Source organism: Dermacentor variabilis, unplaced genomic scaffold (genome assembly GCF_050947875.1).
Source record: "Dermacentor variabilis isolate Ectoservices unplaced genomic scaffold, ASM5094787v1 scaffold_12, whole genome shotgun sequence".
NCBI lineage: Eukaryota > Metazoa > Arthropoda > Arachnida > Ixodida > Ixodidae > Dermacentor > Dermacentor variabilis.
In genome coordinates this window covers 10,598,647-10,616,762 of record NW_027460280.1, presented here as the reverse complement: position 1 = coordinate 10,616,762, position 18,116 = coordinate 10,598,647, and the positions used below count along the sequence as shown (strand labels likewise).

The window sequence follows — 18,116 nt, the reverse complement described above, 5'->3', positions numbered from 1 at the left end:
CAAAACTGCTCCCTAAGTATGAAGGCCCTTATCGTGTTCTCGAACGCGCATCTCATGTGAACTATGTCATAGAACCAGTTGAGCCATCTTCAGACATGCGCCGCCGTGGGCGAGACATTGTTCATGTCGACCGTTTAAAGCGTTACTACGACCTGCTCATCGTGACGAGCTGTTAGGTCGCCGGACAGCTTCCTTCTCGCTCCCGGGGGGTGATTGTCGCTCAGCAACGGCTCTCGTGCTTGGAGTGAGTGAGTGAGTGAGTGAGTGAGTGAGTGAGTGAGTGAGTGAGTGAGTGAGTGAGTGAGTGAGTGAGTGAGTGAGTGAGTGAGTGAGGAAACTTTATTGTAGGTCCGGCGAGGACGCCAACTCTTCGCGCACCCGGCTAGTCCCACGTCGGGACCGGCAGGTCTAGCCCACCGGCCCGGTCGCGGGCACGCCAGACAGCCAGGATTTGCTTTTCTAGAGCGGGGCTACGCAGAAGCGAGTCCCACTCCTCCTTGATGAACTTGGGGTATGTCGACCCGCACTCCCAGAGCATGTGCGCTAGAGTGGAGGTCTGCCCGCAGGAGGGGCAGGCGTCGTCGCGATACACGTCCAGGTAAGCCTCGTGGAGAACGGACAGACACGGATACGTGCTGGTCTACAGAAGCCTAAGCGAAACGGCTTGCGCCCTATGCAACTTGGGGTGAGGGGGTGGAAAGAATTTAATAATCTCGTTGTGAGTAGCGGGAGCGTCCCTGTGGCCGTACGGAGGAGGGGAGTCAGTGCTTCTTGCAGAGGAAGCGCGGTCGGTGAGGTCACGCGCAGCCTCGTGATCAGACTCATTGAGGTTCGGGGGAGCAGCCTCGACCGACCCTACGTGGGCGTGAAACCAGTGGATTTAATGATGCGATCGACTCGAGCTGCTAAGAAGACGAGCAGCTTGCTTGGCGATGCAACCCTTCTGAAAAGCCCTAACTGCCGTTTTGTAATCGCTATATATCTTGGACCCACGACCGTCTAATAGGGCGAGGGCGATGGCGGCTTGCTCGGCGACTCCGGGATCTGAAGTGCGAGTGGAGGCGCTATTGGAAATCTTGCCGCTGGAGTCGACCACAACGATGGCAAAGGTCTTCCCATCGCTCTACTCCGCGGCGTCGACCAAGCTTGCTCTAATGTCTCGTTGCTTGATCTGTTTGAGGATGGCTGCTGCTCTGGCCTTGCGTCTGCCCTCGTTATGGACGGGATGGACGTTTCCGGGCACAGGGGCCACTTCAAACTTGTCTCGAATGCACCTAGGGATCAGGGTACTGACCACCGGGAACCCCGCAGGTTGGTAACCCAGCGCTTCGAGAATGTGTTTACCTGCCGCTGTGGTGCTCAGGCGAGTGAGTTGGGAGCGTTCTTGGGCTTCGGCAATCTCCTCGGCAGTGTTATGCAGCCCCAGCTTGAGGAGATCCTCGGTGTGGGTCCTGATGGGTAGCCCGAGAGCCCTCTTGACCACTTTGCGGATGAGAGCGTTGAGCTTGTCTCGCTCCGCTCTGAGCCAGTTGTGCATAGAAATTGTGTACGTAAAGTGACATAGTACGAAGGCATTGATAAGCGTGAGGAGATTGTTTTCCTTCATTCCGCGGTGCCGGTTTGCTATTCTGCGAACGAGGCGGAAAGCGTTGTCCGTCTTTTGCGATGATCTTGTGGAGAGCCGTTCCGTTCCCGCCGTTGAATTGGACAAACATGCCCAGGACCCGAATAATGTCGACCCTGGGTATCTTCCCCCCGTCACAAGTGCGAAGACTGATGCAGCTTTCGGAGACTGGCTTCCAACCTTTGGGTCTGCCTCCCTTCTCTTTTCTGTAAAGCAGAAACTCCGACTTGGCGGGGGAGCATCGAAGTCCGGTGGGGCGGAGATACTCCTCGATCACGTCGATCGCCTCCTGCATTTATTCTTCGACTCTGCCCTCGCAGCCGCCGGAGCACCGTAAGGTGATGTCATCGGCGTATATTGTGTGCTTGACGCCCTCTACGCGTGCCAACCTCTCGGAAAGACCAATCATAAAGATGTTAAACAGTGTGGGTGAGATGACGGCGCCCTGAGGAGTGCCCCACCCTCCGAGGGACACATCGTTGGAGCGGAAGTCCCCAATGCGAAGCGTGGCCTTCCTGTCCGTTAGGAAAGAGCTGACGTAGCTATGGAATCTGGAACCGAGACCCAGGTCTGAAATGGTCTTTACGATGAAGCTGCGGAGCGTTGTCGAAAGCTTTCTCGAGGTCCAGACCGAGCAAAGCCTTGACGTCTCTGGAACGGCCATCCAGAATCTGATGCTTTATTAGCTTCATTGCATCCTGCGTCGAGAGTCCGGCGCGGAAGCCGATCATGTTGTACGTGTAAACCTCGTTGTCTTCGAGGTACCCGTTGACCCTGTTGAGGACGACGCGCTCCATGACCTTGCCGACGCAGGAGGTTAGAGAAATCGGCCTGAGGTTCTTGATGTTCGGGGCCTTACCGGTCTTGGGAATGAGCACCGTGCAGGCCATCTTCCATTCTGCAGGAACAACGCCGCTATTCCAGGACTCGTTGATTTTGTCGGCCAGAAAGACGATCGACGTGTCCTCGAGGTTTCTCAACATTCTGTTGGTGACTCCGTCTGGACCCGACGCAGACTTGCAGTTGAGCGCGAAGATGGCCTGTCTGACCTCGGCAACGGAGAAGTCTTCGTCGAGCTTGGGGCGTGGAGGGCCTCGGTAGTCCGGGAGTTGGGTCACTGGATCTCCGTCGCGACGAACGGGCAAGTACTTCTGTACGAGTTTTGAGGCGAGCTCATCGACTGTGTGAGACCTGGTGGCTTCGTGAAGGGCCCGGACCAACGTATGCCTCTGATTTGACTTTGAGCCGCTTTGGTCGAGACGGTGCTTCAGCATACCCCAGGATTTGCCGTTGCGCATCTGTCCGTCGATGGATTCGCAGAGCTCGTCCCACTGCTGCTGGTATACCGCCTTGCAGTGGTCATCGATGACCTTGTTGAGCTCCGAGATCTGTTTTCGCAGTCTGCGATTGAGCCTTCGACCCTTCCATCGGCGGAGCAGGGCGTTCTTGGCCTCGATCAGGTGGGCAAGTCTGCTGTCCATCCGCTCGACGTTGAGATCGGTTTCCACTTTCTTGGTAGCCGCGGAAGCGTCGTTCCGGACGTCTTCGTACCATTCTTCGAGAGTGGCTGGTGCCCTGGCTCTGCCAGGTTCTTCGCGAATCTTGCGAAAGCGGTACCAATCGATGAACGTGAATTCCTTTATCCCACTCCGAGGCATATTGAAGTTGGTCTCGAGAATGTAGTGGTCGCTGCCGAACTCCATGGTGGTGTTCTCCCAGCCCACGTCCTCAACGTTCCTGACGAACGCGAGGACGGGTGTCGAGTCCCGGGTGACGGAGTTGCCGATGCGGGTAGGAAAATTCTTGTCAGTGACCAGAGTGAGGTACATCTCGTTGGCGTCTTGACACAGATTGCGCCGCTTGGTAGTGTAGTAGACGTAACCCCAGATGCCGTACGGTGCGTTGAAGTCACCGATGACGACCAAGGGTCGAGGGCCTGCCAAGTCGTTCGCTTTCTTGAGGATGGTCTTGAACTGCTGGCGCGAGTCCCTGGGGTTGCTGTAGATATTGAGGACGAACACGCTGTTTCTGCGCTGATTCTGCTGTGGTACGTCGAGCAGGATCTCAACCATGATATATTCAATTCTACCACTCGCCAGCTTGAGGTCGTGGGTGAGATGAGTCAACCTTTATCAATCAAGGTGCAAATCCCTCGCCCCCCGGGCAGGCCCGACACGGCCCTGTAGCCCTGGAGCGAGGCGGCGGAGACTAATGTTTCCTGGAGAGCAATGACTTGAGGTTTGACAGCGAAAGACCTGAAGAACTGCTGCAGAGGGGCTTTTTTGTTAGAATACCCCCTGCAGTTCCATTGCCAAATTCGAAAACTCTGTTTGGACCTATTCATTATTTCGGACCGGATGGACTACCACCTAACGGGGCAGTTACGGCTGCGCAAAGACTGGGACCTCCTGTCGCCGCCCTGGTGGGATTCTGAAGTCTAGCTTCCTTTAGTACGGCGGGAACGGTGAGCGGTTGTACGACGGAGGCGGATGAAGCCATTCGCGCCTCAATGGCGTCGATGCGATCAGCGAGAGTTCCGAGGCCCCTGTTAGGGTCTCCGAGTGCAACCTGAATTTGACGAACGTTATCGGTGAGACAAATGACGCTAGCAGTGACCTGTTTGAGGCCATCTGCCAGCCGAATGAGAGTTTCCTTAATATCGCTGACTTCTGCGGACAACGCTCCCGATTCACCTGTTTGTTTTACTACTGCTCTGCGTTTGCAGGACGTCGCAGTACCGTCTACTGGGGCTGGGTTAGAGTCTCTGTGGCCCTGCCTGGCGCACCGCTATCCGACGCATTCGAAACGAGTTTCCGAATCTCTGCCATTTCGTTAACTAGCCTCTTGATCGTGTTCTTGAGGTCGTCGTTCTCTTTGCGTAAGCGAATGACTTCCGCGTCCCTAGCTCGCTCTGGGTGCGGGTCGTTACGAGGTGCCTGAGCAGCTTCTATATTGGCACCGGGCTTGGGACGTGCCAGATCGGCCCAAAGGAGGGTCGGCTGCTTCCCAAAACGTGTGGAGCTGGGCTGAGGTCCAGATGCTGGCTGGTTTCTGCAACCCGGGCGGCCCCTGGAACCGGATCTGGATCTGGATCGGACTCGGGATCTTGACATCGACCTGGCCCTGGAGACGGAGCGGCTCCTGGTGCGACCCCTGGAGCGGCCACGAGACCTGGATCTCCCCCTGGACAGGGAGTGGCTGCGACCGTATTGGGGTTCAGGCGATGCTTGCCGGGCTTGATTCGCACCCTCCATGGGCGGGAAATGTTCGGCGTTGAGGGCGCGGGAGCGTTCCCCCCGTCTGCGCGTGACGAGATATGGCGTCTGAAATCGTCGCTTGCACTCCTTGGCGGCGGTAAGGTGGTCGCCACCGCACAGCTTGCATTTGGGATCGCACCTATGCTGGGCGTCGGGGTTTGCTTCTCCGCATCCTCTGCAGATGGCGTCGTTGGGCGAAGAGATGTCGGAGCGGTGCCCGAGTCTGCCGCAGCTGTAACACACGTCCATTTGCTTGCGAAATAAAGTGCACCTGACGATAGTGCCGCCGTAGGAGACAAAATTTGGCACCCGGTACCCCTCGAACAGGACCACCACGCTGCCAGTGTTCTTGATTCCTTTGGCGCCCAGCGCCGTGGGATTTCTCTGGTTGACGAGTTTTTTGTCGATCGCCGCGGGCCCGTCCGTACGGGAGACGCCTCGGATGACGCCCTTGCACGTGTAGCGGGGGGCGGCCTCGTAAGCGCTCACCTCGAAACGTTGACCGGCGACGGAGATGCCCTCGATGCCGACGTAGCGTGCAGCGTTGTCCCTGATTGGTGTACTGATCACCATTATGTTTTGTTGAAAGTTGGGACACATCGTGTCGGTGTCTCGCGACGCCGAATCGAGCCCGGCAGCCTGCCATATGGCGTCGGCGACTGCGGTAGGTCCACACTTGCTGATACACAGGCCTCCCCTGGGCCGCACGACGATCTTTGCCTCTTCCTTGGGCATCGGAGGCATCCTGGCCCCTGGAATAAACTCGCTTTTAATGGCCGCGCGGTCGGCGCGACGCCGAGCGTTGGAACCGGCGTTATGCTGAACGTCGGCCGCACTGCCATTGGCCGCGTTTCTCTTGCTCATTGAAGAACGTCTGGCGGCAACGAGCTGCCACCTGGATTCCTTAGTGAAGTCCTCGGGGGATAAAAACTCCCCTTGCACCTTACACTCCATCACAAAGTCCGAGGAAAAAGCCTCCGAAGAGAAGAGGTGGGCGAGCGATGCCTCGCCTCGCGAACCCTAACACGGTTAGGCTCAGCACACAGTCACGGCGTAGTTGGAAGAAAAACGGCAAGAAATGTCACAAAAGTCGGGTACCGGCGTGTTCCTCTTGACTTCACGGATCTGAAAATGTAGAAAGTTCAGGGGTACACACTCGAAAAACATCCGAAAATGTTGGCAAAAAGCGGGAGCCGAGCGAACCACGTCAGATGTGGCTCAAACCCCTCGTGCTTGGAAGCATATTATATATATATATATATATATATATATATATATATATATATATATATATATATATATATATATATATATATATATATATATATATATATATATATATATATATATATATATATATGCAGCATGTTTCAGCGAACACTTTCAAAAATCTTTAAAAGTTGCCTGTGGCAGCTATCACAATTCTAGTTCATGAGCTGGTCTACTCGAAGCGGCGGACAATACATGTGACAAAAATTGAGATGCAAAATCGACTAATTAAAAAATTCACTAATTAAGTTTTAGCTAATTACATTATGGCCCATATTGCAATTTACTCATTCTAGCCGTGAAATTCGCAATGCGGATCCACTTGGAACAAATTTTCAAGATGACACCAGTTTCGAGATATAAATTCTCGGACTTTGCGGATAAATGCATTGGCGTTCCTGCTAATTTGTTAACAAAAGGTCGTTTCATGCACTGAAGCACACAAATAACTGGGACGCCAATGCATTTCTCCGCAAAGTTGTAAAAGTGAATGAAAAGCAAACAGAGATCGGCAAAAACATATAGAAGAAAATGGAGGCGCTTTCTTCAAGAGTCTGAGAATATCAGGAACTGGTATACATTACGCAGTAGGAGATAAGACAGACACGGCAGAAAAAAATTATTGGATTGGAAAGAGGGAGCCACGTAAGTGGTGGAACAAGGAAACAAAGCAAGCTATAGAAGAGCGTAAGCAGGCGTATGGGGATCATCGAGAAACCAAAAAGCTGGGATTACACGAAGAAGCTCCATAGATGGAATGGAATCGAAAAACTTTACTGCTCTATATCTCAGAGAGATTGGCGGTGGGCCGGTGTCTTCATGTCTTGAGTCCTGACCGCTTCACAAGGTCGGCGCCCCGATTCCAGGGCACCGCTGAGTCTTGCTGCTTCGCAGGCGTGCTGCACAATTGCCCGTTGGGCTGCGAGCTCGCTGCTGGTGAGAAGACCCTCCCATTGTTCCGCACTTGGGTTACTTTATGGAATGCGAAATTGCGCTACAAATGCCGAGAAAAACGAATGGTGGCGAGTGAGGTCGTGTAAGAGAAAATTAAATCCACAAGTGGACCGTTGGGTGCATAACATTCCAACAAGAGACAAAGGCGCACCAATAGATTCTGAAATCATGTAAGAGCATTCGGGGCTCCAACAGATAAGAAAACGGCTAGAAGGGGTGGTGACGGTAACATCTTCAAAGGAGACGACGCGCTGCGTTACATCAGAGACGTTATTAGGGATGACTTCGGCTCAAAAGAAAGGGCAGTTTATATCGAAAAAGCAAGGCACTGCTGACTAATACCATGAAGAAAAAGATTAGAAACCCGTCGTGGTTTCTTAGTGGCTATGGTGTTAGGCTACTAAGAACGAGGTCGTGGGATATAATCCCGGCCACGGCGGCCGCATTTCGATGGGGACAAAATGCGAAAACACCGGTGTAGTTGGATTTAGGTTCACGTTGAAGAAACCCAGGTGGTCCAAATTTCCGGAATCCCCCACTACGGCGTGCCTCATTATCATATCGTGGTTTTGGCACGTAAAACCGCATAATTTAATTTTTTAAATGATTACAACTAAGAAAATTCCGGTTGGATGGCGTGGAAGCAAGATGAACCTTATCTACAAAGGCAAAGGTGATAAGGTTAGGACGAGCTCGTGCAGGTCAGTTTCAGTAATGTAGGAGATAGAATGGCAATACCAGCTACAGAATTAGAACAACTGTCGAAGTGGGTGCAGAAAAATTATGTACCGAGGGAACTACAGAATGGGATTAGACCAGGCAGACGATTAAAGGATAATATGTGTGTACTGACTCAGTGCATAGAGGTTTCAGTAGCTGAGAATAGGATAGCAGTTCTAGATATTAAAGGAGCCTACGACAACGTAGACAGGGAACACTTATGGGATATGCTCAAGCACGAAGACATAGATGATGATTACGTAAAGCTGCTGAGGCTATACATATAGACAACCGAGTACAAATCGTATGGGAAGGCCGAAAATGTAATGAAGCGGTGGAAATTGACCAAGGACTGAAGCAAGGATATCCTCCTGTTTTCATTGTTCACGCTCTATGTTAAAGCATAGAAAGACTTCTGGAAAACAGTAAATTATGGTTTGCTTTATCCTGCATTCGTAACGGACAAACAGTGCGACAGAAGCTCCCCGGACTGATGTATGCGGGCGGCGTATCACTACTAGGAGGCACTGCACGAGATTTATAGACACTTGCGAATATCTGTGGCAACCCAGCGACAAATCTAGGCCTTAAGTTTAGCACAGAGAAATCGGGAATCATGATCTATAATGAAGAGACGAGTAATTACGTGGTGTTAATTCAGCAAGTCATAGCCATAGTCAAGCAATATAATTACCTCGGCGCATTCATAAACAAAGGAAAGACTTACTCAAGTACCCACCAGGATAATCTGAAAATAAAGGCAAAGCGGAATGGAGCGAAAATGAAACAAAGAACACTTTCGGGCTAAGCACGGGGTCGCGCGATCGAAACCCGGCCACGGCGGCCGCATTTCGATGGCGGCGAAATGCGAAAACACCCGTGGTACTGAGATTCAGGTGCACGTTAAGGAACGCCAGGTGTTCCGAATTTCCGGAGTCTCCCACTATCGCATGCCTCATAATTAGATCTTGGTTTTGGCACGTAACCGCCCCCCCCCCCAAAGAAGAAAGAAAAAAAAACTTTGGGGCCACAATAAATATGAGGTGGTGCATGCAAGCTGGAAAGGAGTAATTGTGCGAGTGCTTACGTATGCAAATGCCATTTTGTGCTTCAAATCAGATGTCTTGTGGGGGTGGCAAGTGAACCAAAGCTTGGTAGGTCGGTTGGCGACAGACACAAATGAGGCAGTGTAGGGTGACATGGGTTGGGCGTCGTTTGAAGTCAGAGAAGCGCATAGAAAAATTAGTCTTGAAGAATGACTCAGGAACATGGATCAAAATAAATGGGCGGCCCAAGTGCACAGCTATCTGTACTTGAAAAGTGTGGACACAAAATGGAGAAACCGGCGAAGAAAGTCGGCCACCAAGTTCAGGGTGATTGACAACCAGGAGTGATCAGGAGGAAAGTGAGAGAAACAGAGACGTCGAATTGGATGCAAAGAATGGAAACAAGAAAGACCATGGAGATTTACAAGAATATAAAGAAAGAAATGAAAAGGGAAAATCTGAACGATAACACAAAGTGCCTTGCTATTTGAGGCTCGATCCGGTTGCCTAAAAACAAAAACATACCCGAGAAAATATGCGGAACTAGATGAGGTATGTGTATGCTGCAGCGAAAATCCGGAGACCACTCAGCACAGCCTAATGGAATGCGAAGGGATTCACCCACTGAGACCCGTAGGTAACGGAAACATCCACAACTCTTGGATTTAAAATGTACGGAAGCATCAACCGGTCAGCAGTCGAGATAACAAGAGACGTTCAGAGTATTGGTGGAGAAGAGCAGGGCAGAGATTGACACCACCGGATTCTTTACAAACATAGGTAGCGGTAAAAAATACATAGAGGAATTTTGAGGAAGAGAGAAAAGATTAAGGAATGCACACAAAAATACTTAGAACCATGTATAGCAAAAGCAGGTCCATTAACCGTAGCAGGCTCGACCAAGGGGAACACTAATCATCCAAGCGTGAAGAAGACGTCGTTTTGACGGTGACAATACATTGTCGCTATACTGATTCAATGCATTGCCATCGAGAGTCATCGTGAGATGGCTGCTGCCGCAATTTTTTATCCTGAGTATATATGGCCAGCCATTAGAGAGCAAACACAATTTCGGAACGCTCTTTGTGAAGTAACCAAGCTGTCGAAGCAGCGCGGTCTAGTCATTGTGGGTGACCTGAACATCCCGCATGGGGATCCCGCTCATGCACACGCAAAGCGACAACGTGTGGGCGCAAGCCCGCCTAAACACGCTGACGCTACTAAACGACCGCCACATCCCTACACATATCGGAAGGAGCATCTCCATAGACGCCTCGCCTGACCTCAACTGTATTAAAGACATGAACCACCAGCAGTGGGTAAACACTGAGGAAGCCCTCGGCAGTGTCTAGTGTAGTATTTCTACGGAACTATTAACGGGCTCGGCGCGACCGAGGGGGTGGAAAAGCTTGCACGTCGAATGGGACTGTTTGATAACTTGGTGAACAGCGCCCATCAGAACACATAAACAACATCCAAGAGTGGACTGCCGGGCTAAACCAGGGTGTCCACGCTTTGACAACCCTGCCGGCAGCTAGCGTGCAGGAGGAGGACAGTCATCTGCTCCACCTGTGGCAGGCCCGCAATAGTATACAATGGCGCTGGCGTGCTCGGCGCTTAAATCGTAAATTAAGAAAGAGGGTAGTTCAATTAGACAGGGACACTGAGTCCTGTGCCTAGACGCTCTCCCAACAACAATGGGTGAAAATGTGAAATGGCATGAAGGGCAAGCTCGGCCTCGCCCACATGTGGTAGCTCCTCAGTTTTGACCCACTGCAAATACAACGAGAGAAGCAAGCTAAGCTTGTGCACCAACACGCAGGTTCTTACGGCGAAATTCTTCGAGAACTCGAGCAAGTCTCCACAAGTACCACAGCCCCACTACACCGGTCCGGCAAATGATACTCGATCTAGCTCCCCATCTTACAAGCGGAGGTCAGAGCTACCTTCCAACAGCTGCGAACCGAATCAGCTTTCTTTCCCGATAAGGTTACCAAACGATCGCTACGGAACTTTGATAAGTCAATTAAAGCCCTTAAAACTTACCTAAATACCATCAGGAAGGATGGAAGACTGCCTGGGGCATGGAAACATGCGCTGATAATGTTCATTCCCAAGCCTGGCAATAAGCTACGCCTTCAAATCGTGTGTGGGAAAGATGATGGAGCATGTAATACTCAACAGACTCCGCGACTTCATGGAAGATAACAATCTGTTTCCCCGTCTATAGCTGGTTTCCGACCTAAAATATCCTCACAGAACGGTATGTTACAGCTAAAGCGTCAAGTTGTAGATCAAAACACGGGACAGTGGCAATAAGGCTATCTTATGCCTGTATCTTACTATAAAGCATGCCATAATGTCTCGCACCGACATATTCTCACCGATTCGCACCGACAGTGCCCCCCCCCCCCCGAAACAGAAAACCTACTACTGCGAAAATTCAAAAAGGCGCGTCTTGCTATCAAATAAGCGGATCGACGTGTCGCTGACGCAATCTGCGCCTCTTTTTCTAATGTGATACGCTTTTAAAAGTTCACGAGCAGTAGTGTCCTTACTTCTGCCTAGAACCTTAAGCTTACGGAACCATGGTTTACACTCGCAGGCCAGGCAATGCGCAGGCTGGTGCGCATTGCCTTTATTAATGACTGACAGTGCAGTTCGTGCTCCCGCACTCGGTCGTTAACGCACATCCCGGTTTGACCTATATTGGCCTTCTCACAAGACAGTGGTATCATATAGACGGCAGATATGGCGGTATCATTTTTAAATTTTCTTTTTATATGCCACGAAGAACGCGTACGCATGCGCCATACTGTGTAAACCTATAATTTCTTATCTTTCTGGGGCGAGCCAATAAACCAGTTATGAGTTAGCGCCCGTGGTGGTCTGTCCTCTTTGTATGTGGTTATTTGCGCCACAATGGCTTCAATTCCTTTATTACTTTGTCATTGCAATCTTGGTAATATTGCTGAAAACCATTCGCACAGTCATTTCATAAAGCATTATCCAGTCGCATGCAGAACACGCCGCAAGCCTTCTAAGAACAAACTTGATTTCCACTCCCTCCACTTTCAGTCAGTCTTAGACGACTGAGGCTTTGCCTGACTGCAGCCTTATATATCGCCCAGAAAACTTGGGCCGAGCAGCTGCCAGCTTCGCGATACGGACTTGTCACAAATGTTCCCAAAGCAACATAAAGATTCAAATCACTGAACCTTGAACGTGTAGCATTAAAATGGAGTTAACACTGGTTTATTCAAGTACTGAAAACAAATAAATGTTGCATGGTAAAGCTGCAGCACGCACAAAGACATGAATAGTTTGCAAAGAAGTGTCTGGCCATCTTTCGCTCTTTGTGTGCGTTTTACTGTAGACCAACTGGCCTGGCTTTCGACTTTACAAATGAAAGCCTCCGTTCACCTAAAAAAAATGTTCTCTTTGAACTGACTGGCCGACTTTTAGGAAGCTGTTCAGGAAGCCAAAATGCGTAGGCATAAACTAGACTTGAATGTGAAATTAGTATTCGCGCTGCTGCCAGACGTTCGAGTCTGAAATGTCAAATTCTGGCGTCTCGAGCAAAATTGACAAATTGACAAGCGGAATTTGGGCGCGATAGAATCAATGTAAATGTTGTGCAAGCTATATGCAGCCACCGCTTTATTGCTTGCTTGTTCACCAAGTATTACCCTGGTCTGTTAAATTAATATCCTATCCTATGTTTTGCTGTTTTAAATTTGTTATTCGCGTGAACTGTCGCTGCAGAGTGCAGAACCATGCAGAGAGAAAGACGCTCGACCGATCGCTATAGACGGTACCCTTGAGAATAGACATGAAAAGACAACCAACACGGGTGGCACTTCGAACTGATTTAGTTTGGGCGGTAACCTAAGAATATATATACACATGCATGCATGCGCAGACTTTCCACGAACCTATGTTATCCAGCGGTCGAACAATCTCGTTTCCGATTTGTGAAGCAAGACAGATGTATCGCTAATGCAACTTGAACCTTTCTTTTTTGTATAATAAGCTTCTATTAGCTCACGTGCTGTTTGATTTCTGCTTCTACCAAGAGTCTCAATCTCATGAAAACGTGGTTTGCACATGCAGGCCTTGCAGTGCGCAGGAGAATGTGCCACGCCATCTTTCATTAGATTTAGTTCGTGTTCCATGGCTCGCTCGTTTATGCAACGCCCAGTCGTTGTAAGACTTGCCGCTCTCAAAGGGGAATTTCGTACACCACCCCCGTAGCACGTTTCCCGTAAGGCGCTCCGTGTTTTTTGCCATAGCTTTGCGAACCGGTCTCCTCGCGAGTAGTTCTCGAGCAGAGTCGAACCAGTTTGACGGCGGAAGAAAAGGTGATGGGTACGCCATACCGGCCTGCCATTTTCTTGAGGTTATGGGAGACCTTGTGAACATAAGGAACCACAGCAGGTCTTACGGTTCTGGCACTTTCTTCCTCCCTTGTGGCGTTAGTACCTTTTACCTTCCCTAAAAGGGTTTCGGTGACTGATGTCACCAACGAGTCAGGGAACCGTGCTGCTTTAAGTCCTTGATCTGATTATCGAACGAGGCCATGCATCGTGTGTGTAAACAATTTTCTGAGGGCAGACTCCAAGCAGAGCAGAGCAATTCCATGCTTGATAATTTTGGAATGACAAGAGTCATACGGCAGCAACCTTTTCTTGGCACATGGGAAATATTGCTAACAAGCTTGCCCGTCATAAAAGGTTAATATTAAAGGGCCCCTGAAAAGGTTCGGACAAATTTTGTAGACGCGTAGGGGACAGTTTAAGTAGAACTTTCGCACCACAATTTAAGTGAAGCGCTACGTATTAATGGAGCTACAAGCGATTACATGTTACCCTTCTCCCTAGCCATGCTTTTCCTCCTCAACTCGTTCGCCAAGCAATCCGGGCTACGCTCCGCCTTCACTGGTTCTGCGTCACGATGCCACGTCACATCGTCCACTTCCGGTTGTTTTAGAGCCCGCCCCTGCCCGCGCGAAACCTCTCCGCCAGCCGCTTGGCCGTCGACCCCGAGCGAGAGCAACGAAGCAGCGTACGTTGCGAGCATTCTGTCGCAGCTCCAAACGTGTCTGGTATTCCGGTAACCACACACTAGCTGAACGTTTCGAGGGAACAGTGGAGGCATAAACTCAATCTGATGAAGGAACATTAGTGTAGACGTACGTGAGCTGCCAGATCGGTCTCCGCGGTCCAGCCATCCGTTGGCGCTAAGCTTATCCAGCCAAAAGAGCTAATATTGTTCTAACCAAGTGTAAAACATTTTAAACATTTACAAAAACAACGTGTTAACGATTACACTCCTACGAAAAATTTACGCCAGCAGCAAAGAATACATTTTGTTACTGCAACTGTGTGTGGTTGAGCTCTATGCCACCAGGTGGCTGCACCGTGCAGACCATTCACATTTGCGCTTCTATTGATCTCCTGAAACGACACGCAAGGGGACACGGCCAGGCCCTGTCCCTTTGCGCTTGCGTTTACGCTAATACCGGACTCGCGAAACGCTATTGCGTTTGTAAAATTCCGGTGTAAAGTGACGGCCGCAAACGGGCACATCCTGGCGTCGATCTGATAGCGGCAGTCCGATGCACTGCAGCCAGTCCGCTCGTCTACTAGCTTGCAGAGGGACACGATGTCGCATCTCGACATATTGCCAGTCGCTACGTTTGCAGTCCACAACGCAACAAAGTCGAATCATAGCGCTCGCGAAAAGACAGACCGACACTGACGGCGGAGCTCTCGTCAAAGACGGAGCACGTTGTAACACAAGCAGACGACACTTGCTGTGTGCAGGAAGTGCTTAAGTGTACTGAAAAATTGTTCTTGTGCATTCCCTTTATGTTACTTTCTCTTTATAAAAACAAATTAACTAACATTCCAACCATTACCAACATCATTTGTTTACCATAAAGTTGGAAAAATTATCGATCACGCGCCCTGGTCAGCCAATCGGATAGCTCAGCCCACTGACGTCATATGGGTGATTTGCGTCATATGGGTAGGGGCGGATTAAAATTCCGTCGAGCAGTATGCTGCGATCGGCAGCGATGTGCATTTTTAAAACCTTATAATAAATTACACGCGTTACGCGGAGCATTTATATGCGTCAATTAATGATCAGAACGACCTATTCTAACGAATCAGTACGTTTGTAGAAAATCCTCAAAATCGTTTCAGGGTCCCTTTAAATCTAAAAATTGCAGGGTGTTACACTGTGACACTTCATACGTAAACGAAAGCCCTCTGCCATTGTTCTTAAATATGTTTAAAATATCATCGTCGCGCTTCAGTGAGCCTCGCCTTAAAAATAAAATTCTGGGGTTTTACGTGCCAAAACCAATTTCTGATTATGAGGCACGCCGTAGTGGAGGGCTCCGGAAATCTCGACCACCTGTGGTTCTTTAATGTACGCCTAAATCTAAGTACACGGGTGTTTTCGCCCCCATCGAAATGCGGCCGCCGTGGCCGGGATTTGATCCCGCGAACTCGTGCTCAGAGGCCCAACACCGTAGCCACGAGCATTGTCTGTTAAAGTGAATTCAAAAGTGGTCCATGTTTCTAAAAATCTTTAAAATTTTTAAAGTGCTGTCCCGTTTAAAAGCCTCATCGTGCAGCCGATCAAAGCTACATAGGAATATGTTGCACAGCAGCGGCGCAATACAAGCACCAATGCAAATGCCGCGTTTTTGCAAGAAAAGCTGTTTGTCAAAGCAAATAAAGGTACTATCAAGATGGGCTTCCAATAGCGTTAAAGCGTTCTCAAGCGTAACACCGGCTGCATTTTCAAAAGCTATGTTGCCACTTTCTTCTATGCAAATTTTTTCCGCAGCAAAAAGTACATCATGTGGAATTGAATAAAAAAGGTCCTCAACATCTACAACAAACGCATTGCCTAGGGATTGCACGATGTCTTGTGAATTGCCTGTCGAGAAAGGGTCATTCCAAACTAACTAGGTTATGATCTCTGCAAATGAACGAGCCATGGAACACGAACTAAATAGAATGAAAGATGGCGTGGCACATATGCCAGCGCAATGCAAGGCCTGCATGTGTAAACACCGTTTTCATGCGATTAAGATTCTTGGCAGAAGCAGAAATCAAACAGCACGTGAGCTAATGGAGTCTTATTATATAAAAAAGAAAGGTTCAAGGTGCTATAGCGATACATCTGTCTTACTCCACAAATCGGAAACGAGATTGTTCGACCGCTGGATAACATAGGTTCGTGGACAGTCTGCGCATGCGTGTATGTGTACATGTATTCCTGGGTTACCGCCTAAACTAAATCAGTTGGAACTGCAGCCCGTGTGGTCTTCTATATGTCTTCCTTTTGCGTGTGCATTTTAACTTGCAACAAAAACATGTCTTCAAGCAAGCACCAACTGGGCCAACAAGCAGTTCTGTTACCCTTGAGTCTAGGAATAAGTATGTTTTATGAATTTTGGCAGACGATAACACAGGAAAAAGTTATTTCAAGGACAGGGAGAAGTTTATTCAGCCCAGAGTTCGCGAGCAAATACACGCAGATGCGCCTGGAATGTAGCAGACAAAATAGTCGTCCTGACGCAGTGTCCCCCGTCGGAAGAGCTAACAACGTTTAAGGTGGTAGTGTGACGAGCGAAGAACCGTCTTATTCAGGTGTACTTTGTTCGCTCGCAGCTGTTGTCCTATCGTCTGGCCCGCACTGCTGTTTAACCGCCAGACAAGAGACATTTACTTAAATGATAAACAACCTTTCTTTACTCGGCTCGTATTGTGGCCTTTTCGCAGCTGTGCGACAAGAACGAGGCCCTGGTCCACCAGCAGGTCATGGTCAAGCTCCTCGCTCTGCAGCTGGGACAACAGTGACCCAGGGGCGCATGGGAGCCCGCAGCCTTTGTCATCTGGCAGCATCGGCGACACAGGCGCTCTTCTGCCATCCAGTTTCAAGGAGCCTTCCAAGCTCACGAGGGTTGCAGTGTGGGCTTGTTGGTCACGCACCTTCAAGGGGAGTGTCCCTTTGTGTCTTCTTTTGTCCCGTCTTTGAATCGCGCTACCGTACTCCCCTTGAAGATGCCTTCCAAGCGGCACTAATAGTTCGTGTAGCTCCCACATCAACACCGCGATTCAAAATTTGACCGTTGGGATAGGTAGCGTCGAAGACGGGCCCCAAAGTACTCATTTCCTGTAGCCACGTATTGTTGATAATTAGAAAGCAAATTACCGTAACTTCGCTAATTACGCACGTAATTGCGGGAATTCATCCATATCCAAGGCTGCCAATCGTAATCTCGAATGGCAAAGGTAAAGTTACCGTGATTTATATATTTCTCTTTTTAAAATTTTGGTGCAGCTAAAAAAGAGAACACCCTGTATGTGATGGCTAAGAGCTATCAGTATCGCCAGGCGCATCTGTCGCTTGTATTCGCACCGTACGCACCTTTATCGTCCCGTGTCACAACTTGTTTTTGACAACAAGCTGTTTTGGTAGACTCACCCCTCTTTACATGTGCCATACGATGGACATTGTGGTTGAAAGCGTGCATGTCACAACAGCCTTGGTACCTTGCTTACGATCACGTTCGCAAGTCGCCCAGTCAACCGGCGGAAAGCGACCGATAGTTTCGTTTTCGAATGCAGCGCCACCTCTGGACGATTGTCGTTTAAAAACACAGAAATTATGAAATTGATCGGAATAAAATGTATCCCTTGTGCTCGGTGTTGCAGTGTTTTTGTAACTAATTCTATATTAAAATAAAACAACTCTTATTGCATGAAAGAAACGAGACCGATTTCCCTTTAACCCGCCGAGGTTGCTCAGTGGCTATGGTGTTAGGCTGCTGAGCACGAGGTAGCGGGCTTGAATCCCGGCCACGGCGACCGCATATCAATGGGGGCGAAAACACCCGTGTACTTAGATTTAGGTGCACGTTAAAGTACCCCAGGTGGTAGAAATTTCCGGAGTCCTCCACTACGGCGTGCCTCATAATCGGAAAGTGGTTTTGTCACGTAAAACCCCGTATTTTTTTATTTCCCTTTCCTTCATCTGAGTTTGTCGCTTTCATCTGAAGCGTGTTTCACATGATGTGATTTTCATCTCACCGCATGCTACAGAAATCGTACTTGCAGGCGTCATTTTCCCTGAACTTCTTTGCAAAGAACTTAGAAACTTTAATTATCAATGCAACAAAAAAAATAAATTGTCTTCGTTAAAATGACAATTCAAATGTTTATA

The 18,116-nt window shown here is 49.4% G+C and overlaps 1 protein-coding gene across 1 annotated transcript in view; it reads left to right on the top strand.

Annotated features, from left to right (window-relative positions):
- LOC142566076 (coiled-coil domain-containing protein 125-like) overlaps positions 1-16,899 on the top strand; it is a 410,736-nt gene extending 393,837 nt beyond the window's left edge. The window contains exon 6 of the mRNA XM_075676817.1: positions 16,673-16,899. Within this exon, the coding sequence (XP_075532932.1) occupies positions 16,673-16,750 (78 nt within the window). The 3' untranslated portion in view covers positions 16,751-16,899. The remainder of the gene's footprint in view (positions 1-16,672) is intronic.
- The last annotated feature ends 1,217 nt before the right edge of the window (positions 16,900-18,116 follow it).